The 27,016-nt window shown below is 44.7% G+C and overlaps 1 protein-coding gene across 1 annotated transcript in view; it reads left to right on the top strand.

Annotated features, from left to right (window-relative positions):
* Positions 1-1,281: 1,281 nt before the first annotated feature.
* Positions 1,282-27,016, top strand: part of NDUFA7 (NADH:ubiquinone oxidoreductase subunit A7) — a 40,882-nt gene continuing 15,147 nt past the window's right edge. Inside the window, exons 1-2 of the mRNA XM_085636931.1 lie at positions 1,282-1,390; positions 16,997-17,046. Of these exons, the coding sequence (XP_085493057.1) occupies positions 1,340-1,390; positions 16,997-17,046 (101 nt within the window). The 5' untranslated portion in view covers positions 1,282-1,339. The remainder of the gene's footprint in view (positions 1,391-16,996; positions 17,047-27,016) is intronic.

Genomic DNA, 27,016 nt, shown 5'->3' with positions numbered 1-27,016 from the left:
AAGAGTTCCTTAGGCACTCACACGAGACATGTTAGCGCATATCTGTCTCTTAAGGGACTTCCAGGAACACCCCTTTCGTTTTTATTATCGAAGGCACCCATGTCAAGCTAAGTTTGTTGTGTTTGAGAGCTACAGAATACTGGAAGAAAATCCGATTCATTTTTAAGACGATGGACTTCATCATGGGTAAAAATGAGGCGGCAGCTCTGAATAAAGTTAGAATCAAATGACAAAGGTGTGCCACTGCTAAGGGAACCCAGTGTGTATTCAGTGCGCTGGAGAGGTGTGGCACGCGAGGGCTCGAAAGTGGTCGATTTAGTCAAAGAGGAAAAGAACCTTCAACGGCTTTGCGGCAAGAGCTGCAACGTGCATCTCCGAAAAGCGAAGGAGGGTCCCACTGCCCCGTCCCCAGCACAGACACGTTCTGCCCTCTACTAAAAAATACATGCAATTAGGGCTAAAGCCCTTAACTTTACTTTAAAAAACACACAAAAGGGTCTTCTGACATTGACCTCCATTGACAGGAGAAACTCTTGGAAGGGACACAGTATGAAACGCACATTTGTTGGTGTGATTTTTACTGTAAATAGTAGTAGCATGGTAATTATAGCTCCTTGAAAGGCAGAACCCCTCACTTTAGAACTGAAGGGCAAACCAGCAGAGGAGCCTGCCTGCGGCGACAACTGTTACTCTCACCAATCACAACAAGTCGTGCCAGGAAGCACCCGCCCCTTCTAGTAATCTAAACAAGAAAAACAAGCCCGGCGCAGCGTGGCGCGCGCACGCGTGGGGGCGGGGGAGCGTTAAAGTGAATGTAATCATTTCGCGGGCGCTTTGAAGTTCGCAGTGGCCGCGCGGCTCACTGAGAACATCAAAGCGCCCGCGAAATGTACAGGCAGGCTGCCAAATGGTGCGCGCGCCCAGCGCACATGCACTGTAGTTGGGGGCCTGGAAAGCACTCGTTTGCACTTCCAAATCCCCGTTTTCTATAGCTCTCGCCAGAGCAGCGCTAAAGCGCTGGCTGAGGCGAGACCTAAAAAAGAATCAGAGGATGGATCCCCCGATTGAAGTCCCAATTGAAGTACGGACAATTTCCGGCGGGAGGCAGCTAAAACAAAGACATTCTTGGCTTTAAAAATCAGGAGTCTCCTTCCTGAATGGGTTCTGTTGACATTTAAGCTACTATTACTCTACCTGCTGGTTTGATTTACCCGTTATAGCTCTCCCATTGGTTCATACCTGCAATAGTCTTTCTTTCATATCTATCGTCCCTGTGCCATTGATATTGCACCAGTCCTTCGTCTGTTGCGATGTTGCCTGGCCGTCCTTGGCATTAAAGATGGCGACGGCCACTAAGTTGATCCAGAGGCTGCGAAATTGGTTTTCAGGGGTGAGAGCTGGCATGACGGGAGTGCAATATGCGGGAGTAGCATGAAGGAACGGGGCATTCATTTTCTAGCGGCAAATTTGCTTTGAAAGCGTTTTGTACCAACCTCTCGTCTTTATCCTCTGTGTCAGGTACCTTTACTCTCTGGATAGCTTTTACCCAGTGGATGGTTTCTTCCTTCATTAGGTCGTTCAGAAAGCTGCGCGCGTGATATTATTTCTATATACTATACACCATCCTTCCGTCATTCGAATTTTGTGAAGTGCCAATTCGTCCCTCACGAACCCGAGTCATGCTACCACCTTTTCTATTCGATCCTTCCCACCTTAAATAGTCTTAATACGGTAGTGCTTTAAATGGTTGTACTGAGCACCGGCACTATTTTATTTTGAGAGGGAGAGTACTTGCACTTCTCAAGAGAGATGTAATACTTTTAATTGGGGAGTACCGACACTTCTCAGAAAGAAGCAGGTACTCTGGTACAAGATACTGCTATTTTTCCATTTCAAGCACTGCTTAAAACGTTTGGCCCTTCGAGTCTCTCTTGCTCTTCGGGCAAGTCTTATCAACTTGCAACTCATAACTTAATAGATCTGGTCTTACATTTTAATCTAGCTCATCTAGTTTGAGTGTCACCACATGAAACGAAAGTTCACTCTTTGAAATGAGGCATCTTCCTAGACCATAGCTGCTCGTCATTTTAGTTCTTCAACAACTCGGCAAAGACGATCACCCATTAAGGTGACGTACCTTTAAGCATAGGCTCACATTGATTGAGTGTTAGTCATAGAAGTACTGTTTTGCTATGGGGTCTTCTTTATAGAGTATAGACTCGTCCAGAGATGGCGTGTCTCTCAGTTTTACATCCTAGATCATATAATCACTTTCTTGTTATTGGGCAATGGTCTCAACATGGTCGGAGGGTTTCTCAGTGGAAATGTTCTCCCACATTGGAGCATATTATAGTAGTATGTACCTAAATGCTTATCTGTCAGACTGTAATGATATGGCACGCCTGGCTAGACCTGTGTGTAAGGAAAGGGGATATGATGTGCAAAGACAAAAAAAGGGGCAGACCCTGTCTCAATGTGTGTAGTAAGGCGTGAGAAGCTTTTGCTTATAATGCACTGGTTTTTAATAGGCATTTTTTGGAAGAATTGCCGGTGGTTAGAACGTGGGGAAGAGTAGGTACATGTGTAAGCATTAAGCAATGTTCTACTTTGCAGGTGCAAACGTGGGGAAGAGTAGTAGCCTGTCGCAATAGGAAACATGGTGGAGATGATGGTGTGGTGGGTAGTTACAATATCTGCTTGAGGGTGCTCTGGGATCTATCGTCACTGTACGAATGGGAAGGGTGGTGCTGGCCACAGATTTAGGTACTTTCCTCTGACTGGCATGTGGTCCTGTTGGTTAAGTGATGTAGCATGACTGGGTGTTGGACGTGGAGGAGTGCTGGGCTGCAAATTCTATGTCAGGACCGGAGGCTCCGATTATGCTTCTCAATCTTTACTAGCAAGCTCACAGCAGCCAATGAAAAACAAAGATAAAACCACGTGACAACCATAGAGTCTCTTCCATAAAAGGTCCCTGTCAGCACATAGAGTCCTCTTTCTTTGCTGCTCCGCAGCCAGTTAAGTACCTTATGCATTTTCTCTTATAATGTGATATTTCTTCAGTGCTAGTTTATTGAAAAGTTCATACGCTGTAATTGTTATTATTACGAAGCGCTGCTTTGTTGCGTGATTTGTTCATTATTAGTGACTAACTATTACGAAGCGCTGCTTTGTTGCGCGATTTGTTCGTTGGTTATTATTAATTGAGTTATTGCTTATTTGAGGCGCTGCCTTTGATGCGCGTTCGCCGTCAGTGCGAGTTGTGTGGACGGAGGTCTTAGCCTCCTCGAGTGTATATGTGGATTACTTTTCATTTTCAGTAGCGCGAAGCGCTGCGGGCGTCTCCGTATCCCGTCGGTGAGTTTGTCTCACGTCATTCGGGTTTGTGGAGCGGGAGGAAGGGGAGCGAGGACGCGCGTCTGCCTGACGCGCAGTCCTCTTTCACTATCTATGCGAGCCTGAGCCAGCGCGCATGCGCGGCGGCCATTTTGCCCGCGAAAATTAGTCGGGCTTAAATCGAACACAGAGCAGTGTGTGTTAACTGTTTAAGACCCGTATTTGTTCCGTTTTTTTCGGCGGAAAAGGCTCGTTTTGGCTCCCCAGACGCCCTTCTGTTTCTACAGTCAGTGGGGCTGTATAATTCAGCATAGGCTTTGCCTAGAGTGGGATTGGTGATTTGTGTTGTGCAAGCCCTCCCTCCCTCCACATCTAAACTTTACCAGTCGGTGTCTTCATTGGTGCCTGTATTGGGGGCTTGCCTGGGGTTACCACTCCCCCTGATCTCCTGTGTGAGAATATTGATTGTGAAATTTGACGATCTTCACAAGTAATCCTCAGGGTCGTTAATTGCTCACTGTGTGGCAACTATGTCTGAATATTATGAAGAGGATTATTATTATTATGATGACGAAGACCCTTCAGGGTCTATGGAATATGACCTCGTTGAGGCATTGGACGCAGGTGTGCAGCAATCTGTCAATTCCGCATTGGTGAGGGCGATCGCGCCATTGAAGCGCCATCTTTGCTCTTACGCAAAGAAGCAAGGCTGGGTCCCATCCTCAGCTTCTCGTCCTACACCTGGGGGTAAGGCAAGAACGAATCCCCATGCTGCAGATTTCGCTAGGCTCGCACGCTCGATGGCGGAGCAGGAGCGTTCTTCTCCTAGGGAAGCGACAATTACCGAGATCTCCCAGGAGGATGATGGCCAAGATACCACACCTGATCCTACTACGGACGAGGAGGAATCTCCGCGCCCTTCCAAGAAAGCACGGAAGGAGAAGCACTCTGGCCCGTCCGCATCACCTAAAGTGCTCACGTTCGAACCAGCGGACATTATCCACCCTAACTCATCTGCCTGGCTACCAGCGCAAGAGGTAGCAGATTATGTTCAAACCCATCTACGTCAAGCATTTGATACGGATGTACGGGCACGACTACGGTCGGAATGCCTGCGACCGGAACTAGCAGATAAGGTGGCGGCTACCCCGGAGGTGGACCCGTCCATGTTGACGTACTTGAAAAAGTACTCAAAAGATCCTAAGAAGGGTTTGGACAGGTCCTGGCGATCCTGCCAGGATAAACTACTAGACGTCATTGGCCCCCTGACCAAGATTCTCGAGATCGGCTTTAGGGCCAAAGAATCCTCCATTGCAATTAGCCCTGATGAATTGATCGGATGGGCACAGCGGGCAGTATGCCAGCTGGGCAATGCTAATTGTGCATTGTCGACGGAACGACGCAGGTCCATTCTACTAAAGTTAGATCCCAGGCTGGCCGAATTATCAACGTCGGAGTCGGGCCCGCTAGCCCAAGGCCTCCTGTTTGGTCAACCCTTTCTCAAGGAGCTCACCAAGTTTGTTGCCACATTTAGTGGGCTTGACAAGGCCCAGGGTTCGTTAAAGCGGGCTTTCCGCCCGGTTTTTGGCAGGGCCGGACGCTTCTGGGGGCGCTCGTTCGGCCGGGGATATAACCAAGGCTCCCAACGTGGACAGCAGAGAGGTGGTTATCAAGACGGCTCGGCCAACACCTCCAATTTTTACCCTTCACGACGTTCCAGGAACAGGTTCCGCAAAGGTGGCAGAATTGGAGGAAACTCCAACAACCAGCATGATGCCGGAAATTCAGGTGAGCCTCATTCCCTTCTCGGAGGTGACATTGGGGGGCAGAGTGGCATATTTTCTAGACAAATGGCGCGAAATTTCGCAAGATGCATGGGTGTTGCAGACGGTGCAGGGGTACAGGCTGGAGATGTACGCCTCCCCTGTGCAACACTCCCGCCCCCCCCCTCTGTATTTTTCCCGACAAGATCAGAACTTTATCACGGCAGAAATCAGTTCCTTGCTGCAAAAGGGCGCAGTGGCGCCCTCCGAACTTCACCCTCACGGTTTCGTGAGTACTGTCTTTCTCGTAGACAAGAAAGGAGGCGGTTCCCGCTTAGTGCTAAACCTCAAAGAATTCAACTCGTGGATTGTTTACAGGCACTTCAAGATGGAAGGGATCCATCTACTGCGCGACCTTCTCCAGGAAGGAGACTGGATGGTCCGTTTGGACCTAAAGGACGCGTACCTCTCCATTCCCGTTTTTCCACCTCACAGGAGGTTCCTGCAGTTTGTCTGGGGGAAGGTGTGCTACGAGTACAAGGTCCTCCCGTTCGGTCTGTCGTCAGCACCGTGGTGCTTCACGAAGCTTCTGAGACCGGTGGTGGAAACTCTCAGGGCCCGGGGAGTCCGCCTCATTATATACCTGGACGACATAATTATTTTGGCATCCTCCCCTCAGACGGTTCAAACGCACCTCAATTGGGCGATCAATCTATTACAGAGCTTGGGGTTCATTGTCAACCCGCAGAAATCAGTGTTAATTCCCTCTCAGTCCATCGAATTTCTGGGGTTTACGATCAATTCAGTGACGTGTCAACTCTTACTGCCGATGACAAAAATCAAGGCGATCAAGAAAGAGTTGCGGTCCATCCTACTCCGGCAGACGACGTCCTTGAGATCTTTAGCCCGCATAGTCGGGCTACTGGCTTCTTCCATCCAAGCGATCTTCCCGGGCCCCCTTCATTATCGGGCCCTTCAGAGGCTCAAGATCCGCCATCTTCGGAAAGGTCTCAGTTATTCAGAACAGATACCTCTCTCAGAGGAGGCGAGACTGGAGATGGATTGGTGGTTAAACCACATGGAGGCCTGGAACGGCCGAGCGCTATTCGGATCGACCCCGGATGTGGTGATCGAATCAGATGCCAGCCGGTGGGGTTGGGGAGCCCGGTGCGGCACGTTGTCCACGGGTGGTCGCTGGTCGCCAGACGAACTTCATTTGCATATCAATTGCCTGGAACTGTTGGCTGGTTCCTTTGCGATCAGATGTCTGTCACCGCAGAAAGCAGATTGTTGTATACTCCTTCGGATGGACAATATCTCGGCGGTGCGCTACGTCAACAAGCTGGGCGGTACCAGGTCGCGGATGTTGGCGGAGATCGCCAAGGACTTCTGGCACTTCTGTCTACAACACAGAATTTCGGTGGTTGCGGAATATCTGCCCGGTTCCAGCAACCAAGTGGCCGATTGGAATTCCCGCCACCTACAGGACTACAGCGATTGGAGGCTGTTGCCCACAGTGTTTCGGCACCTCACCCACCTTTGGGGCCCTTGCCAGATAGACCTTTTTGCGTCTCGACTGAACAAGCAGGTTCCCCAGTTTTTCAGTTGGAGACCGGACCCGGAGGCGTTAGCCACGGATGCATTCCTGCAGGAATGGCCGAAGTCCCTCTGTTACGCGTTTCCCCCGTTTCTCATGATCCCACGGGTTCTAGCACGAACAAGAACCTTTCAGGCGGAACTCATTTTGATCACTCCTCTATGGAGGGCTCAAGCTTGGTTTCCGGTGTTACTGGACATGTGTTGCGAGATTCCGATCCTCCTTCCTCAGTTGCAGAACCTATTGCTGGACCCTCTTCAGAATCCCCATCCTTTGGTGGCCTCGGGCCAACTTCCTCTCGTTGCTTGGCGGGTTTCAGGGACAGGTGGAGTGTCCCGGGCCTTTCGCGAGAAGCTAGTAACTTCATCAAAGAAGCTTGGTCGGCCAATACTCACAAGCGATATGCCTCATCTTGGAAAAGGTGGTGTGATTGGTGCGCTCAACGGGACGTGGATCCCGCTAAGGCGCATGTGTCTTTAATGGTCAACTTTTTGGCTTCTATGGCGTCCTCCGGGTTGGCCTACAGGACGGTCAACAACTTTCGGTCCGCCATATCGGCAGGGCATTTACCTGTAGATGGTAAGCCCATTGGGGAACATCCTTTAGTTTGTAAATTACTGAGGGGAGTCAGGATGGTGAAGCCCCCTTGCCCAAAGTACTCTCATCTGTGGGATGTCTCTCTTGTCCTCCGATTCCTGGAATCCTGGCCAGCCAATAGGTTCTTGTCTCGTAAACAACTCTCAGCTAAGCTGACTATGCTTTTGTGTCTCGTTTCTTGCAAACGGGTTTCTGACGTCCGAGCTCTGGATTTAGCGGGGCGTAGATTTACCCCGGAAGGGGTGTCCTTCACCTTGTCCAGGAGAACGAAGTGTAACGCGACTTCAATCACATACCCGGTTTTTCCTAACAATCCTAAACTGTGCGTGGTGCAATGTATTAAGGATTACGAGGTGAGTACTGAGGAGTTTCGTGCTGATATGCAGGGGCAACTACTTATTGCTTTGCAAAAGCCTTTTCGCCCAGTGACGCCAGCTACCTTATCGCGGTGGATGCGCTGGCTCATGAGCGAGGCAGGGATTGATATCTCCAAGTTTGGGGCTCACTCTGCGCGCGGAGCCATGGCTTCCAAAGCGTTTGTAACGGGTGTGAGCCTAGTGGATATCATGAATGCAGCTGACTGGTCTAATGAAAGTACTTTTAAAACGTTTTACTATAAGCCGATTGTCAATGTTGCTTCAATGGTGGTGGCTCAGCTTTGAACAAGCATAATCGGAGCCTCCGGTCCTGACATAGAATTAAAAATTTGCGAACATTCGTGACAAGAATTTTCAATTCTATTAAGGACAACGGAGGCGAGGATTATCCCGCCCAGAAATACATTGTCTAACGTACTGCTAACGTACTGCTATTTCAAGATTATGATACTGTATGTATTGAATCATGCTATTTTGCATTTCTGTGTATTTTTCCCCACCCAAATCTCGCGTGATGTAATGCTGTTACTTTTACAACCTTAAACGGTTTTTACGGGCTGTTTCCTTTCTTTCAGGAACTGACAACAAGTAAACCTGATTGTGGTCTATCGGCGATGAATCGCTTTGCAGTTTGTTGTTTCGCTCTCAAGCAAGTTATCTGGACCGGGATCCAGTGCGACGTTCGGCCCCGTTGGGCACACAGTTCGTTGGTGGGAGAAGACCCTAGCTGTCGGTGATCCTCAAGAGCAGGTCGTGCATGGACTTATGTACTGTTACAAAGAAAGAGGACTCTATGTGCTGACAGGGACCTTTTATGGAAGAGACTCTATGGTTGTCACGTGGTTTTATCTTTGTTTTTCATTGGCTGCTGTGAGCTTCCTAGTAAAGATTGAGAAGCATAATCCTCGCCTCCGTTGTCCTTAATAGAATTGAAAATTCTTGTCACGAATGTTCGCAAATTTTTAATTGTTCGTGTGCCAGAGAGTGTGATGGATTGAGTTGTCCTTATGAGCATTAGTGCAGTGCTTGTGGAAGGTTGAGAAGGTGTAATATTTTTTGCTTCATGGTTATTGTTGCCTTATTTTGATATTATCCTGTGTGTAAAGAAAGAGGAGGATGACGTGAGCTGGCATGTCTGGTTTGTCCTGTGTAAGGAAAGGGGATATGTCTGAATCCATGGGCTGGGTGAGCATAATGCAGAATGTTAAGTGGAGATGATGTGAGAATGCATGGAATGTTGTTTTCCTATGTGCTGATGAATACTGGGATGTGTTTTACAGTTGGAGGCATAATGGTGATCTAGCAGGACCTATAAGGCTGTGTCTTTCCGAAGTGCCTAAATAAAGAAACATGCATTTTTGGCTACAGGAGTGGCTCCAGACTCTTGTATGAAGATCCTGCCCTCCAAATACAACACAGCAGAGACCAGATCTCTTGCTTGTTCCATCTTGTGCTAATGTGAACCTTTCAAGGTTTGAGGCAATTGCCTTGCCAGTAAATTGAGAGACTTTGTTATTGCCCAGTGACCGGATGGAACAGTGATTTCCTTGAACAAAGGCTGATATTATTTACAGGACTTTGCTTAGGCTAGTGTCGATCAGTGGGCTAGGACAAGACCTTTGTGGCACAAGAGTTAGTCAGGAAAGCACTAGATTGAATGACTCAAGCTACTGCAAGTAGTGTCAGTTCTTTTGAGATGGCACTTCTTCCTGGTGACTGACTGACCATCTCAAGCCATGTTAATGGTGTGCCTTGAAATGATGGTAACCCATTGGAAACCCTATAACCTATTCAAGCAATGATTGGTTGATGCATGGTGTTTCACTGCTCCGGGCCAAACCCACCAGCTTAGGTGAGAAAGGGCAATATCTTGCTTTCCTAATCTGACCATGAGCTGGTGGTTATGATTTGGGGAATGCCCTCTGCTAGGAATGAACAGCAGCTAAGGGTCACAGCCTACTGAGTCATTCTCATCCTTTTTTATTTCTCCATTTAATAATTGGACACCTGTGAAACAATCTCAGTGGTGAAGTTTGAGTCCCAATCAGTCCAAATGAATCGCTTTGTCGTGCTTCCTACTCTTTTTGTTTATTCATGTGGGACTTGATAAACGAGCTGAGCCGTGCAGATTGTGTAAAGGGAAGAATTTGATTCTTTGAATGTAAAGTGTGTTTAAAATAATGGCTAGACCTTCTTTATACTGTCGATGTGACCCACATTTTACGTTCATCGAAATTGTATTGTATTTTACAATGATCTTTAATTAAAATGTAAACTCATTACTCTGCCCTTTCCAATGTTTTTTGTCAGTTGGCATTGGCAGCTAAGGTATATTGAAGATCCAGTGGATGAATGTGACCTGATTCTGACCTTTGTTGAGTGTGTTGATTTTCCATGAACCAAACCCTGAAAATCCTTTTTAAATGGTTCTCATGTCCGTCATCTGCATGGTTACTTCTACTTGGGCAATACATACCTGACTTGTCCTACTAATAATATACTTTTATGTTCTTGCATGGGACTACTTCTTAATAAACTGCTTCTGAAAGGTTAGTTAAGCTGGAAAGGAGTTGGTCAACCAGCCAACTGACTACATGTTAAGAGTTAAACCAACTGCCAAGCCAGTGTTGGCATTTTAACCAACAGTACTTCATATGCTGTGACTTTGGAACACTTAGGGCCTTATTACAAGTTTGGCGGTCTTCCTGCGGTGCCGCCACCACACCGCCCGTAGGAGGACCGACAAAGCCGTGGTGCGTCCGCCGGATTGCAATTGTAATCCATGACGGGCAGTGTTGCAGCAGTCTCACAGCGGTGGGCTGTTAGGCTCATATGAGAGCCTAATATGAACCATACCGTCATGACAGCACGTTCGAGCACTGTGTATTCCACACCGTGCAGGAACTGGGGTGCAATTCCAGGGAAGGGGGCACAACATGTGCCCTCTACATGCACCCACCCCCAGGCGCCCTGTTAGGGCTCCCTTAGTTGCTTCTCCACTGCCCTTTCCATAGCGGGCTCACCGCCATGAAAAGGGCAGTGGACAGGCATTCTCAGAATATGCTCAGCGGTGCCGCAGCAACACCACCAGCATATTTCTACTCCTGACTGCTGTAGGATCCTGGATCCCCCAGTGGACACAGCGGTCCTGTCGTGGTCCAGCCGCCATACTCACAATACTGCAGGCGGGGCCACAGTGTGGGGGTGGATAGAGCGCCACTGTGAGTCTGTCGGTCCTATGGACCGCCGTACTCGTGATGAGGCCCTTACAATGGAGAAACAGCAAAATAAGCCCAAACTGACTATCTGAAGGAGTAACACGTGAGATGGTGCAAACTGCCAGCACTGAAAGTCACATTTCTGGGTCATATCTGATGTGAAATATAGGCAGACATGGAAAAGAGTCAATCAAATAGCATAATCCCTGAAAATTCGGTAGGATTGAGGAATAGTTGGAAACCTCACTTGTAAAAAGGCAGCAGAGCTGAGGGAGGGACTACGCATACCAGATTTGCCTCTGTTAAGTAGGTAGGGCTAGGTCATATTCAGTGATGCTGGGCTAGTGACTATAAATGACAAGCACTGTTTGACATAACCAGTCACTTGTCAAGATCATCTCTGAAATTCTGGCCGGACATGAGTCAGTCATGCCAATCTTGCATTTGAAATGATAATAGGTTTAGGTAGGGCAGAGTAAGTCACTTTCCAAATCACCTCAGAACTGGCTGATTCATCTCCAACACTGCTTCATTACAAGAGGAAAATTATGCAATATTTTTGACACAGTCATAAAACTGTACCTAAATTATATATCTCACTTGTACTTTAAGAAAACCAGGTCAAGTTGAGATCTTGTGGGTCTAGTAATTTTATGAGGTTACCTAACTTTGGCTTCAAGTGGTAATTTGTTGATCTTTGAAGCCCTGATTTTACTGATTTCAGTGCCATCAAATTATCAACTGAGTCCAGTGCTTTTCAGTGTACAGTTTGGTTAGGACTCTTACCTTTATTTCAGTAGAGGATCCTCATTAAACATTTGAGAGGCTTATATCAGCGCTGCAGCTCCTGACACAAAGAGGGTGTAATGAAGCAGAATGGTATTTTACCCAGTTATACTTTTTATGTGGTACTGTTGGAACAGGAGGATCAGGGGTGTAAGGAGCAGATGGCGATCCTGTTATCTGCAATAATTATACCTTTACAGAACTATATATATTTGCATCTTGTCTAATGTATGGACAAAAATCCTTTATAGGGTGTGGTATTTTTAAGTAAAAAACATAGCTTTGCTCCTTTTAACTTATGTTGGGCATCTTTAAATTTCACACACCAATGCCTTTTTAAACTGCTCCCTCTGATATTGCACACTTCTTATAATGTTTTCTTTTTACTTATGTTTCTTGGGGCAATGCTGACGTCTATTAGAACATCCCCCAAAAATTGTTTTGTGACACGTTGGAGCCTATCACTCTTTTCATTTTACTTGAACCAATGGATCTCATGATCCTATTTAGTGAGTCTAACACTTAATATCATGGCTCAAACATTTAGGGCAAATTTCTAAAGCTGAAGCACAGCTCACTCATTGGTTTTTTTCTCCATGGCCAGTTTCTCATATAGGCATTCAGGCTTATCGCCTTTCAGAACAGTCTCATTCATCATGCCATCATGTCTCACTTTGGAGCCCAGTCACTTACTTAGGAAAGCCCTATTGGTTCTGTTTAGGCTCGCATACTGAAGTGCGCCTAACTTCGCAGCGAATCTCCGAGCTTCCAGAGGTACTATTTTGGACGGGTGTTGAAACTTGCTCGCAGTTTGGTATTTTGTACCAAAGGCCAGTGTCGCTTCTTGGATAACAGTCTCCACTTGGGGATTGTCTTATTTTGACCCTTCCTGTTTATGTACAAGAGCACAGCCTCATTCATTGGGGCAACAAAAACCCTGCAGAGATCGAGACCTAATATCAGGGCCCGAGGAGCATCCTATGAGACTGGGCAATCTTAATATTTGGAGTCCATTCTTTCTAATGGATGCAAATCACCATTCTTGGAGCATGGATTCACTCGTGTGATTAGTTGTGTACTGTGGACACAGTCGACCACAGACTCAGTTTTCACCAGTCTGAATGACACCCTTTATTTTAGTTTATTTATTTAAAACATTTGTTAAGCACACTGTGACCAGGCTGGTATCCTGGCGCTGGTGGGGACTCGCGGCGGACAAGAAGGGAGAAAGGCGAAAGCTGCAACTGAGATAATAACAAAAGAGATAAATGGAACAGTAATAAAGTGCTACAATATGAAAAGAAATGACTTTGAGAAGAGCCACGTTTTCAGGGCTTTTCTAGATTGCAGGAGATCCATCAAGGATCTGATGGGAGCAGAAAGCGGATTCCAGATTTGGGTTGCTCTAACTACCTTGTCTGGTCTTCTTGAATTTTGGAATGCACACAAGGTTGGCAGTGGCAGAGCAAAGGCACCTCTCAGGGGAGTATCTTTATAATCTGTTTTGGAGTGGTACTGGTCCACTACCATGGAGGTCTTTAAAAAAAAAAAAAAAAAAATACAGTGATTTGAGAGCTATACACTGTCGTAGCGGAAGCCAGCGTAGGTCTTTCAAGGACATGGAGGCAGATGACCTCCTAAGTCTATTTAAGGCCAAATTGGCAGCAGAGACCTGGGCTTTGTGCGGTCTATTTAGGAGAAAGGATGTGGTCTAACGGCTAAGGCGGCCAACCTTGAAGTTGGGGAACCGGGTTCTAGTCTCGGCAGGGACACTCAACATCCTGTGATTCTGGGCAAATCACTTATTCTCCCCGTTTCCTAACAAAAAAGAAATGAATGTGTCTGTCTGTAACGCAACTGGTGCTCTTATAAAGCACTCTGATACCTTTGGATCTTATTCTCGCTGTATAACCCCCTCCCCTCCCCTCCCCCCCCCCACGACAAAAGAAAGAAACTCGGGTGCTCCTAACAAAATGACATTACAATAATCCACAATCCAACCTGCTCAGAATAACACTTTGAACAATGAGTGTTTTTAGCAGTAGGAGGGAGCAGCGGGAGAATCTTCAGAACACTTCGAACTAGTGAAAAACAAGTGCCAGCAACTTAAGTCACATGTTTCCATGGACAGCTTGTCAAACGTAAACCCATTGGTTACAGACAGCTTCGGAAGATGATAGCTCTACAGCAGAAGGCACAGGCCACAAGTTCGAAGGAATTGGAATTAGGACTTTGCTAGAGGAGTAGCATAAGAGCTCTGTTTTTTCCTGTTAAATTTAAGGAAATTAAGATTGAGCCATCTAATGACATTCATACAGTTATGAAAAGCAGTGACAGATGCCGGTTGGCCGTTGTCTAAGGACAAAATAAATTGTGTGTCATCTACATAATTCATCACTCTGAAATTATGAGAGTGATCAGAGGTCTTACATAGATGTTGGACTAGACTGTACTCAAAGCTGAGCCTTGCGGAACTCCGTAATTCAGATTCTTAAAGTCAGAGCAATAAGGGGAAATTGCCTGAAAGCGATTGAATAGATAAGAACACATCCAATTGTATGCAGTGCCACACACACCGATCAAAACAAGTAGATACATGAGCATATTGCGGTTCACCGTATCAAATGAGGCTGAAAGATCTAAGAGCACCAGTACAGCTGATTAGCCACCTTCAGTCTGCATTCTGAGTTCATCCAGTGCCATAAGCAAGGCAGATTCATTGCCATGATTTGACCTAAAGCCGAATTGCTCTCCCTCAAGGAGAAAATTGTCCTCCACAAATTGAGACAGTTTCCAGCTAACAGAACGTTCCAGTATTTTTACCTGGATAAGGCAAGAGAGCAATTAGTTAATAACAATCCCTGGGGCCAGGTAGGACTTTTTTAGTAAAGGAGTAACTATCGCCTTCTCCCAGGCTAGAGGAACAGTGCCAGATATGAGTGACTGATTGCAGAATTGCTTTAATGGTGGAAAAAATTAATCCCCTTGCTCTTTCCAGACCCTATGGGGCAAAGGGTCGAGAGGACAGCCAGAGGAGGTAGACATTGCAATGTTATAGAAAAGATCCTTCGTTAAGGGATCAAACTACTCCAATTTATGCCCTTACTGAGGGGTATCCTTACTAATAGGGAGGGACCTCAGATCTGGGATCATTTAGCAGATGGGTTAAAGTAAACTAATGGTTTCCAAGATCTTACAGATCTTATCCTCAAATTAGAAAGTTTGTTACAGAGCTCCTGTGAGGAAGTTACTGCTTGGCTCGTGCACTCTGGATTAGACATTACGCAAAATGTCAAAGACCTTTTTAGCTTTATTAGGGCGGCTAGAATAGCATTAGCATAATAACTTGCCTTTACTTGTCCAATCTCTCTTTTGTATTCATGTTTTGAGTTTTTTTAATGTCTTTTTATCTTCTTCTTTATATGTTCAGCGCCACCTCTTTTCAAGTTTCTTACAAGATTGTTTAAGTTGTTTCAGAGATGCGTTCTGTCAATGAGCAGAGTGCCTGCAAGAGGTTTTTAAACTCTTTAAAGGAATAACTGCATCTAGGGTTTTCACAATGCTGTTCTCATATGCATGATAGTTTTCATCCACGGTGGAATCAGGGATGCCTACATTCGGCAGGTAAAAATGGCTGCCATGTAATGGTTTTTAAGTTTGTGCCAGGCTCTGCCAATATGCCATGGTGCCTGTGCAGGTCTAGGGGAGTTGAAATAATCTCTGTGAAGATGGAAGGTAATAAGTACATGATCTGTCCAAAAGGGGAAGGGGGTTCCCTTGGTAACTAGCCCCTCTGTAGCAAAGATCAGATCAAGGGTATTACCACCCTGATGTGTGGGGCCCTGACTAGTTGCTGCAGACCCATAGCATTGCGACATCATTGTAATTCCTTAAAAGCACAGGAGAGATCTCCCTCGGCCCACAAATGAAAATCTCCTAACACTAGAAATCTCGAGTGAGTGAGGGCCAGGTTGGTAATAATCGCAATCAGAGATTGCAAATATCTGCGTTAGTGGCCAGGAGGATGGTAGCAAAGAATGCCAGAGACAATACAACCTTTTTTGGTTGTAGGGGTGAAGACCCGCAATTCAGGGCCAGATGTTTTGTCAAGGGTGAGGGTGGCAGAGTTCCAGCTTTCCCTGAATGTTATCTTAACTTTTCCCCCCCTTCCTGTTAATACAAGGTTTATGGAAGATTTTAAAACCAGGGGGACACGCCGGGCCCAGGTCAACAGCTGAGTTCGGGGGGTGTTCAGGTTTCGGTGATAACCATCACAGTTGTCACTTTGTAACAACAGATTAACCTCTGAAGCATGTTTCACCAGGGATCTGGCGTTGAGTAAGCCACATTTAAGTGAGATAGGCTGCAAAGGCTTCCCAATACCAGGAGGACTCACTATGGAGTCACTGAAGACAGAAGTGGAAATGGGATTGACAGCCTGCTAACCAATGTACAGTAGTTTATTCCTGGAATTCCAGATTCCAGAGCTCGAGGTCTTCCGGGGGTCAATGGGGAAACCGACAGCATGGCTGGTGCTGTGCGTGGACGGACGCAGATGGGCTTGCCTTTTGGCGCGCTGGCGGCTCACCCATTGCCTAGGTTTGCTGCGCGGTCACACCTGCATCTCCTTTAAATTTCAAATCCACCTGGGCGACTAGCCCTTCATCCAAGATGACGGCCACTGGTGTCCTGCTCTAACAGGCAGAAACACTTCAGCACTGACCAACTTTGCCAAGCCAAGTCTAAAAAAAAATGCCGGTTACAATCAAAGTGCAAATTTAAAAAACAATGTATTTGATGGCTAAAAAGAGCTAAAGTGAGCCTGTGCAGAAAACTGCAGTTAGCAGCAGAGTAAAGGTAATATCGATAGCAGCGTTTTACCCTCAGGGGAGCGCGTTATTGATGTTAACAGAATCCATCCAGTTTCAGTTTTCGCTTTCTGGTTAAAATATGTTTTCCCCAAATCGTCATATTGTTCTACTCTGCACCCTGGAATCTTGAGATCTCCAATTCAGAACTAAATTATACTATCACTCTTCTTGACATGCAATTAAAGTTATCAGCAGCATTAGTGAACATGCAACGGCAATAAAGCCACAGGCTAAAAGGCAAGAGTGTATAAGTTAGTTTGTTTTTATAATTGTTAAATACAGAGCTTTACTCGCGACCCACTATCCAGGTAAAATTTTCGAAACATTATTTCCGTAAGTAATGCTGTGATGCAGTTTTCACAAAAAACATTTTGAAAGTATAGTATTACTGCAGTCTTTTTTTTAAAACCAGATTCAATCTAATTCCTTTATGGTGATTTTTTTCTTGCAGCGCGATCTTCAGTCCAAATTACAACTCCGATACACTGAAATATCAAAAAGGTAATTGTTTTCAAACCTCTCTTATTTATGGCTTCCAAATATATGACCTCTTATGCCTAGTGAAGTGGTGATTATTGTGGCAGGAACAGATTCCTTTGATTGGAAACAAGAATTTTGTGAATGTTGTGTTTAATTAAAATTGTTACTTTATACTCCTGTTCATTTCAAAGGTGCTTGAATTGATATCGATTGACATAACTTTTTTGGGGGGAAATCATTGTCCCACTGTCCGAGGCTAGTCAGTTACACTCTACAAAAAGACCTCTTTAGAGTCTTGCTTTGACCGGATAATTATTCATTTTTATGAAAGTTTGGGCTTGCATTTTAAGTGTTCTCTCCAGTTTCCTTGTGGCATAAGAATTTGTGATATTGGACTTTCATTGACTTTGAAGGTTGCCTTTCAAGATCTACTTTTCAGCAGTGGTTTCAACCTTGAATCTTTAAAGGACTGAGGAACGAAGTCTTAAGTTTATTTATTTATTTATTTAGTTATTTTTGAGATTTATACAGCGCGTACAATTGCCCGTAGGCATCTCGGCGCTAGAAACTTTGAATGTATTCCCGAGGTTGAGCCGGTAACTATTCTTGATCAAACAGCCAGGTCTTTATCTTTCTACGGATAACTTAATCTAGCACAAGTCATTAATTAAAAGGAGCATTCTCTTGGAAAGTTTTGGCAAGTATTACGTGGTGAGCCTGCATGTAATTATAAAGTGTAGATTTTTATGATGGTTAAGGGTTAAAATAAGTGGGGGCGGGCGTAACTTTTTTTAAAAGTTGCCTACTTCTGTGATCAGGATTTATATGCTAGGTCACCGTTCCAATAGAAAGAGCGTTTTTGTTTTGCTAATAACTTTGGTGCCTTTTGAAAAATCTTCACAAAACTTGCCCGCAAAAATGTGCTTAATATATTACTTTGTAATATATTACACAACTGTTCTTTGTAAAGAGCTAAAGGTTGACGTGATGCTACAGTTAAGTGTTGTAATTCTATCAAAACGAATGTATAAACACCAAAAAAAACACTGAAATTCACCATTTAATATTTTACTGAGCTGACTAACTTGCGCCACCACCATGTCCAGTTTCTGACCTCACATATCATATCACTCAAGACGTGTTAAATAACAATATCATGTCACTCAGGATATCTCAAATGACATTGATGGCATCCCTGATGACATCATCCAAGCTTCTGCTTCACAAATAGAAATTGTTTAGTACTGGAGACCAGTCTCCTACAGTATGGTAAGAGTTATGTGGTGCACACTTTAGCTACCTATGAAGTTTTAAGTGCAAGCAGTAATTCATTAAAGGAAGGTAGAGACTGAGCGTGAGTAATAGTTGTGCGTTACTGATGGGTTGTGTCTAGACTTAAAGGCTTGTTTAGAAGTTTCTGCATGCTAACATGAAAGAGTTGCCCGTATGAAAAGATTATTGCAAACGTTCAGACCCGTCAGATGATGTAATCTGTGATATGTTCAGTGATATCATCAGTTATGTTTTGTGGATTGTCATCAGTAATGTAATCAATAATATCATTTTACATCTTGAGTGATGTGATAAGGCAAGTCATATTTTTGAAAAGAAGGGGACCCCTTCATAACAAATAGACTTGCTATACGTAGGGACAGACCATATTAGGTAAAGAGAACTATAGCAAGTTTCAATATCACATGTCAAAATATTCTAGGTATATACTCCATGTAACCACCAGTTATACATTACACATAAATCAAAAATACATAATTATTATGAAAAAATATAGTTTTATTTATCCTCAATTTCCATTTTTTATTTTTCTAAATTCATTTTAAGTCATTTGATTGAGAAATATGCAGTGACAATAAATATTAACAAAAGATAACATATGAAATAATTATACTGAAACAAATCATTATATTCATTAAACAATTAAACAATTCAAACAGATGAGAGTGAATATCTAGTTGATGGACAGTTGATGCAGGCAATGCGGTAGATGTGAGCTACGCGCGTTTCGGCAATTCTGCCTTCATCAGGTGACCGTCTATTGCAATATAACTATATGAAATATAAAATAACACGGTGGTTACTATTTCTATATTATAAAAATACCTAGAAAGTTGATCATTTATTCAATCATAAACATAATACCAAATTAAACGGCTAATTTATCTGTTTTTTATCAACAACATTATTCATAAATAATACATTTAATTACATATCATTGATTTCAAGAGATGCATTGATTTTCACTGATGTAGCATTACTTGGTCTTATAGTTTATCTTCAAAAAAACAACTCAAATTATGGTACATTCATCAATCCTATCGTACTGCAGAAAATTATTATTTACATAAAATATATACAAAAATAATTCTAAATATACTAAACTATACTAATTACAATACTAATAAAGAGTGTAAAATTGATAGAATGAAAAAGAAAAAAGAGAGAAAGAGAGAGAACAAGAAGAAGAAGAAAGAACAGGATGAAAAAGATGAATAAAGAAATAGATTTAAAGAAAAAAGTATACATGCACATGGCCCAACAAATACAATGGTTGCAAATGAAAGATAATTCATCAATAATCTATTTAAAGGATCTTAATATCCTACAAAGATATGGACCTAACAAAAAGTTAGTCTGTAGAAGGGAGTTCAGTATCCAATTCTGGAATCAATTCTGAATTTGGTATACATGCAACTGATACTAGAGGCTGTATTCTTATAATTAAGGTATAGTAATGACTGACTTACTTCATAACATACGAGCTTAGTTGAATGAGTGGTAGCGGAATTCCAAGCAGGGTGTTAAATAACTATAAAAACAGTAATTCAATAGAATCAATGTTAGTTCTGTGACCTAGTATCAGGGTAAGTTAAAATACTAGTATCATATGTTGCTACACTTACTAGAAAACTTAAGTTGTAAGATCCTAAGAATTTACGTATGGTTAGACGGCTAAGAATATAATCACAGTATTCTAGTAGTTGTATGTCGATTCAGCTGTATTTTTGATTTATGTGTTATGGATAACTGGTGGTTACATTTAGTATATACCTAGAATATTTTGACATGTGATATTGAAACTTTCTATAGTTCTCTTTACCTAAATAAGGCAAGTCATAATCAGGACATGGCGGGGGCGCAAGTTATAGTTAGCTCAGCAAACAACTGTTAAATTTCAGTATTTTAATTTTAAACATAAGTTTGATATAATAGTACAACATCTACAGTCTCATGTTCTGTCTGAGGCCATGATGGCTTCGGATTGTATGTATTGCAAACTGTTTTCTGTGAAACACAAGTCCTTTAGTGGTGGTTAGCGAAATCATTTGAGGTTGTTTCAAAAGGGTGTGTTTTTTTTTTTTCTTTTTTTTTGAGTAGTGTCTCTTGAGTGTCTGAATATATGACTGCTTTGTTCCTATCGAATGACTGCATTATTATTATTTTTTGTTTGAGCCAGTGAGAGTGTCCTGTGGGAGTCCCCATGTCAATTTTACTTCCTGTTTCAGGAAGTTGTGCTCCATTTCAAGGAATCGTTTTTTTAAAAACTTTGAGCCCTGAGCTTCCTCACAGGCTTAAATAACAAAGGTGTCTTTTTAGGTGTTAGTTACATTTTGGCATTTGTAGGTTCACGTTACATAAAAACCAGTACCGAGGTACCTGTAAAGAGAGACAAACCGAATGTCCTTGTCAAATACAATTAGTTTAATGTGTATATGGGAAGACTCTGTGCTCAACCACTCCTTTGTCTACTCACCGAAACCCAGTGGGCATCCAACACCCCAGGTACAACTACCTCGCATCTTTTATTTTAGTAACTTTTTTGGGTCAAAACTGACTTTAGTAGTTTAGGCATATATGTGATAACGGCAGGTTATTAATTACAAATTATCATATTCTATTTAAGTAATGGAATTTTCCATAAACCAATACAGTTTTTACTCATGCTGCTGTCAAGTCAGTCGCATCCTTAACAACCATTTCTTCCAACACCCTCCCCAAACAAAACACCCTATCAACTGAGGTACATGGGTGGAGTAAAGCCTCATAAGTACATAATGATAGGTGACGAGAGACGTGGGCTGAGGTACTACGTGAAGGGAGGGAGACACCGGCTCATGGCTGATTCAGCAATGGACAACATCATTAGAATTGTAAGGGCTCTCGTATGAATTGGGCATGCACATAACTTCATGCCTCTGGAGAGGTATGTCACCAAGGGGCCCCAAGAGTACTAGAAATGTTTGTAGTTATCTCAAAAGATGTCTGCCATTTGTTTCATCCTAATGGCTTTCCAGGGTCTAACTTGCTATTGAGACCGTGATGGCGCCTCCCTCTTTTTCCCTGCACCCAGGCATAACCACATTATTGCCTTGTCACCCCTAGTTTGGCGCCTAAGGGTGTCCTCCCTCAGTCCTAACAACACAGAGTATAGGGTGTTGGGGATCAGATAGTGTAGGCTATCTTTGATTTGTGTTAGTATCTCAGTCCAGAATGGGTAAATGGTTGGGAAGTGCCACCATTTGTGGCATAAATCCCCCAGCAATCCACAGCCCCTCCAGCAGAGATCTGATGTGTTGGGGAAGATTTATTTTCAGTTTAGTAGGGTACAGTGCCTCCCTCATCCGGATGGTTGAACTTGGAAATATCTCTCCGGAGCTTATGCCATTAAGCTTCCGGGACATCCATCCCAAGAATATTCTCCCAAAAAAAGCAATGTGGCGAGGCTGCGGGGTACATATTGTGATGAGCAGTAGGGAATACAGGAAGGTGATGCAACGCCTAGTATTTACCACCTGCCTACCAAACTGCTAAATAGGGGTAAGCTCTCTAGTGGTGGCTGCTTTGATTTCAGGGTGTAGTACCCAGTGACGTAGCGGTACTGTTCTGAGTATGGAAGGTGAAAGTCTCTGACAGTGCTTGAAGGTGAGGATGTACCAGTTGTGAAAATGGTCATAAATGGTGAGGCATCCCCCTTACCTCCATAAATCAAAGGGTCCAGTTTGAAGGGCTGGAAAAAACGCAGGGTTATAATGAATCGTTGTGATAGGGGAAGGAAAGTTAGTCCACTCTGCCGATCTATTTACTTCATCCCAAATGTAAGCGCTGTTTTGGTGGTGGGACTCTGGTATGTATTGGGGGGAGGATCTGTCTTTGGTTTCCACAACACATCCCATATATATTTCCCCACTACCGCCCTATCCATGTATAACCAGTGTTTATCAGATTTGCGTGGGGACCACTCTGAGATTACTCTCAACTGTTCTGCTTTGTAATACAAGTGGGAATCTGGGCATGCCAAGCCCCAAGAGTCCTCTGGTAATCTTCAGTTTGTAAGGAAGGCGAGCTATGCAGTTCTGCTAAATGAAGCGTGTTACTAGCGACCGGAGTGTCGATATGAATCCACACTCCAAATTTATGGGCAGACCCTCAAAAATGTATAGGCACTTGAGTAGGACTGTCATTTTGATGGCGTGTACGCATCTGAACCAAGAGATATACATGGGTGCCCATCGTTTGAGATCTGCTTTTAATTCTTGTAGAAGTGGCGAGTAGTTAGCTCAATATACGTTTGATATTTTAGGAGTGCGTTTAATCCCTAAGTAGGTGATATCTTTTTTTGCAAATTGAAAAGGGGAGGTGGCTACAAAGGCGTCCATGTCGGGGGGTTAGGTAAGCCTGCTTCCTCCTCGTATAGTCGCAATTCCACTTGTAGAGCTACTAGTGATGGTTGGGGGGGGGGGTGGTAAGTGACAGCAGTATGTCATCTGTGAATAAGGAGATTTTTTGCTCAATTGACCCAAAAGTAAGCCTTCAAATGGAGAGTGACGAGCATAGTTTGGCCTCTAGGGGTTAGATACTAAGGGCGTAAAGCAGTGGGGAGAGGGGGCACGCCTTCCGCGTCTCGCACCCTAATGGAAAAAGCTCAGAGCCCACCCCGTTAACTAAGACTTTTAATCAGGGAAGGTGTAGTTGGCCCGGATCATGGTTTTGAATTGGTTGCAGAAACCAAAGCACCGAAGGGTATGAAATAAAAAGGTCCAGTCCACCCGGTCGAAAGCTTTCTCAGCATTGAGGACCAGCAAAACATTTGGTATCTTTTTTTTCTTGGTGGCTATTTTGACTAGGTGGACCACTCTTCTCAAATTATCATGTATTTGTTCTCCTTTGATAAAGCCCGACTGATCCGGGTGGACCAGATCCGGCATCTGATCATCCAGTCCGGTGGCCAATATCTTTGAGTATAATTTGGCATCCAGATCAAGCAGCGCTATAGGTCTATAAGAGCCGCAGGCTTCAGGATGATTGAGACGAATGCTTCGCTTATGGATGGGGGTGACTTCACTGGTCTCTGCCATAGTATTAAAAAGGGTCGTCAGGTGGATATCAAGTTGGAGCTAAATGTTTTGTAAAATTGGGCTGTCAGCCCGTCCAGTTCCAGGGACTTGTGGAGTTTTAGGGGCAACAATAGCAGCGCAAATGTCGTCTTTGCTAATCGGACCCGCTAGACTCTGGTTTTGGGCGGCTGTCACTTGAGGGAGTTCCTATCTCTATAGGTCAGTTGGGTGTGCTCGTCTGTGGGTGCAATGGTGTATAGCTATTCCTAAAACCTGCCAAAGGTTTGAGCTTTGTCGAAGTCTGAGAGTGCTGGTCCACCAGACTCCCGATTGATCTCCCCAATGTGTTCCCCCTCACACTTGACTCTGAGCTGTCATGCCAATTGTGACCCAACTTTATTGCTGTGTTTATAGATTGTGCGTTTAAGACGTAGAAGTTGAATTCAGTTCTGTTAGTATATATAGTGTTAAACTTTACCCTTAGAGCAGTGACCTTCCATTGTAGAGCTATCCTTGGGTGCTCTTTGTGCCTGTTCTGTCTCAAGCAATTCTGCCTTGAGTGACAGTCTGCCTTATGCCCGTTGTTTATTATGTGCTGAAACCAGTGCAATGTATTTCCCTTTGACTACTGCTTTAAATGTATCCCAATTATTGGAGGGGGTAGTAATCCTGTGGGTTGTTCAGTTGGAAGTATTCTCTGATGGCTTTATGATGATTGTCCCGAGAAGGCGAGTGTGAAAAGAACATATAGTCACGTGTTGCAGGATGGAGGGTCCGCCATGCATCTGTTAGTCTGAGTGAGAGCACCGCTTTTTTCAGGGCTTTGGGGGAATCTCTCTGTGTGAGACCTGTAAGGATGAGTGCTATCCATTCCCAAGTTCCATGTAAAATAAAAATCTCCCATCAGGAAGATCACGCCTTCTGCAAATCCCCCCCACTAGAGATATAAATGTATGTATAAACTGGACTTGATTGCTATTAGGGGCATAAACAGAGGAAAACGTACACATTCAACCACCAATTCGCCCTTTCACCATTACAATTCTCCCTTCTTTATTGGTTTTGCAACCCTCGGGCATGAATTTCAACGAGGTTTGGAAGCATAGGGTCACATCGTTGTCTATGGTGGCAGCAGAGGACTTGTATTTCACGGGGTAGGTCCTATGTCACAACCTATGGTCTTCATCTCTCTTTGAGAGGGTTCACATAACATCGTTGATATAGCAAGTACTTCCATAATTTGAGTTGTTTGGCAGGGGAGTTGAGACCTTAAACGCTCCAAGTAAGTTTAGTGATCGCCATGAGTATTTAGTGTTCCTGAGTGTTAATGCTGGTCTCTGGGCATCGTCCCCTTGGTTTCTCTCTCCCCTCCCCTACAAAGGAAAAAAGGTCACATTGTTTCAATGGCTCCCATCCCCTGCCTCCACCTACCCCACAACGCCATCAAGCGTTTCCCCCCTGTACCAACAAACCAACCAACCTAAACCCCAAAACATAAAAAAATGGGACCACATGTCCCCAATAAAATACAGTAATCATTGAAAAATATGTAGTGTAAGGCGTGGCGGTCAGTAACCACTATTGCAATGTCATTGAAGCCTATTATTGGCCCAATAGGATTACCTGAATGGGGTCTCCAAGCAGAGGTCTTACCATATTGTAGTCTCTAGGAAGATGCCTAGTCTGTCACTGCCCCTGCACAGATCGAGGAGGCTAAACCGGCAGGAAGTAAATTGTCCGGAGTGTGCCGGCATCCACGTAGCTCTGGCTTAGTAACAAGCCTAAAGAGGAAGAAAGGTAGTGTTAATAGTTCCTCGTTTTCTCAGCTGTCACTGTTGTCATTGGGAAACCCAATGCCCGTGTCCATGTTCCCCTGGGAGCTTCCACTCGGGACTTTCATTCCATCCCTGGCGTGTGAGGGTGGGATTCCTATTAGGGCCGCTGCTATCGATAGTTCCTTGAAGTGATGTCTCAAATTCTGTAGATTGAAGTCCAGCCCTAAAGGATAAGTCCAATGGTATTTTATGCCGTCTTATCTCAGTTTGTCTGTGACTGGGCGAAACTGTTGTTGGCAGGCTAGCATTGCAAGGGCAATATTGCGAGGAAAAAAAAGCATGTTGCACTCTGAAACATGATTTCTTCTTTCTTTGTGCCGCTTGACGGATTGTGTATTTTGCCTTAAAGGAAATCAATTTCGCCAAAATGTCTCAAGGGCGCCTTCCACATCTGGTGTCTTGTTGGCCCACCCAATTAATTCTTTCATTTTTGATCTTTACTTGGTTGTCCCCTAGCAGTTCTGTGAACAGACCTGTCGCAAAGGCCTCCAGATCTGGGCTTTCTACCCCTTCTTCCAGGTTTCCGATGTGAATGTTATCGGGCGTGACCTGTTTTCGAGATCTTCACATTTTAAGATTGCTAGGCACTCTTTTGATTTGTGTCTTCTTCAGAGGCATAAAAGCAGCGAGCAGGAGCACTGGGGGCGACCTAACACCAGCAGCCAAAACTCGGGCACCGACAGTGCCTGTCCAGTGCATGATACTTGGGTACCCTTGGCGTGGTGTTGTGTATTTGGCAGAGGACCTATAACTTGGCAGACCAGGGGACGACAACAGGGCGGGGCTTGGAGTACCGCTCCTCAGTTGTGTATGCTGCAGTGACCCTCTGGGGCGAGAGGGGGTCATTTGGATCTTCTGTATGCCGAAAGAGTAGCCTTCTATCAGGGGTCGACTCGAAGACTGTCCTCCCCTGGAACGGAGAGGCAGCTAGTTTGCGAGTGCGTACTGTTGCAGAAATCGGGTCACGGCCGGCTATCCAGTTGCTGTTGTCATCGTCCCCTACTGCCTCGGCACTGACAGAGCTATGTACATGGGGCGATCTTCATTGGCCCCAGTCACATATGTTGGAGGCTGTGCATTCAGAGGCCTCCCTCACTTAATCCGAAGGGGTGCCGGCAACTACTTTGCATGCAGGTGAGTGAACCAGCAGGACAGCGATAGGCCAAAAGCCATCTCTCCACACCTTCCGGGCTCCACTGGGAGCCCCATTAACTCTGGGCTGCCATTTGAGTCACCATCATGTGCCACATGGTGGGCCTGCTATATTGGGGTCAGCCAGTTGACCGGTACTTCGTGTGTGCATGGACCACACATCAACGACTAGCATCAAGGGACTGTAGCCAAATGACATGCACCTCAATCCAAAACCGCTTCTACATAGATATAAGACTGGGTTAATTGGCCGAGTTTTCATCGCCCTGGGAACTGTTGTGCCACCATCGGGAGGCAGGATGGGTGCTCTCCTGCAAGTCACACTCACCGTAGGTCGATTTTAGTGTCTCCCCTTTGCCACAGAGTGTTTTGCCCAGTTACGCAGGTGTATGCTGCTAGAAGGTGCTGTGTCAATGAGGCGCCCCACCGGGAAACCGCGGGCAATTGCACGGTGTGTTGAGGCCTCCGCAAGGGGTCATGACCTCTCTACTGATGCAGTGCTACATTAGGTGACAGAGCGACTGTGCTCCCTGGAGTCTCTTCACCCTACAAGACTATCCCTTCATCTCAGGTGTTGCAGAGTTTCTGGTATATAGGTCGTTCCCTGTACATCGAGACAGGGAGCCCTCCGGTGCGACCATTTCCTCATCCGCC

The sequence above is a fragment of the Triturus cristatus genome, chromosome 12 (assembly GCF_964204655.1).
Source record: "Triturus cristatus chromosome 12, aTriCri1.1, whole genome shotgun sequence".
In the NCBI taxonomy this organism is placed as follows: domain Eukaryota; kingdom Metazoa; phylum Chordata; class Amphibia; order Caudata; family Salamandridae; genus Triturus; species Triturus cristatus.
The sequence above is the reverse complement of the archived record's forward strand: the minus strand, read 5'-3'. Positions and strand labels throughout refer to the sequence as shown.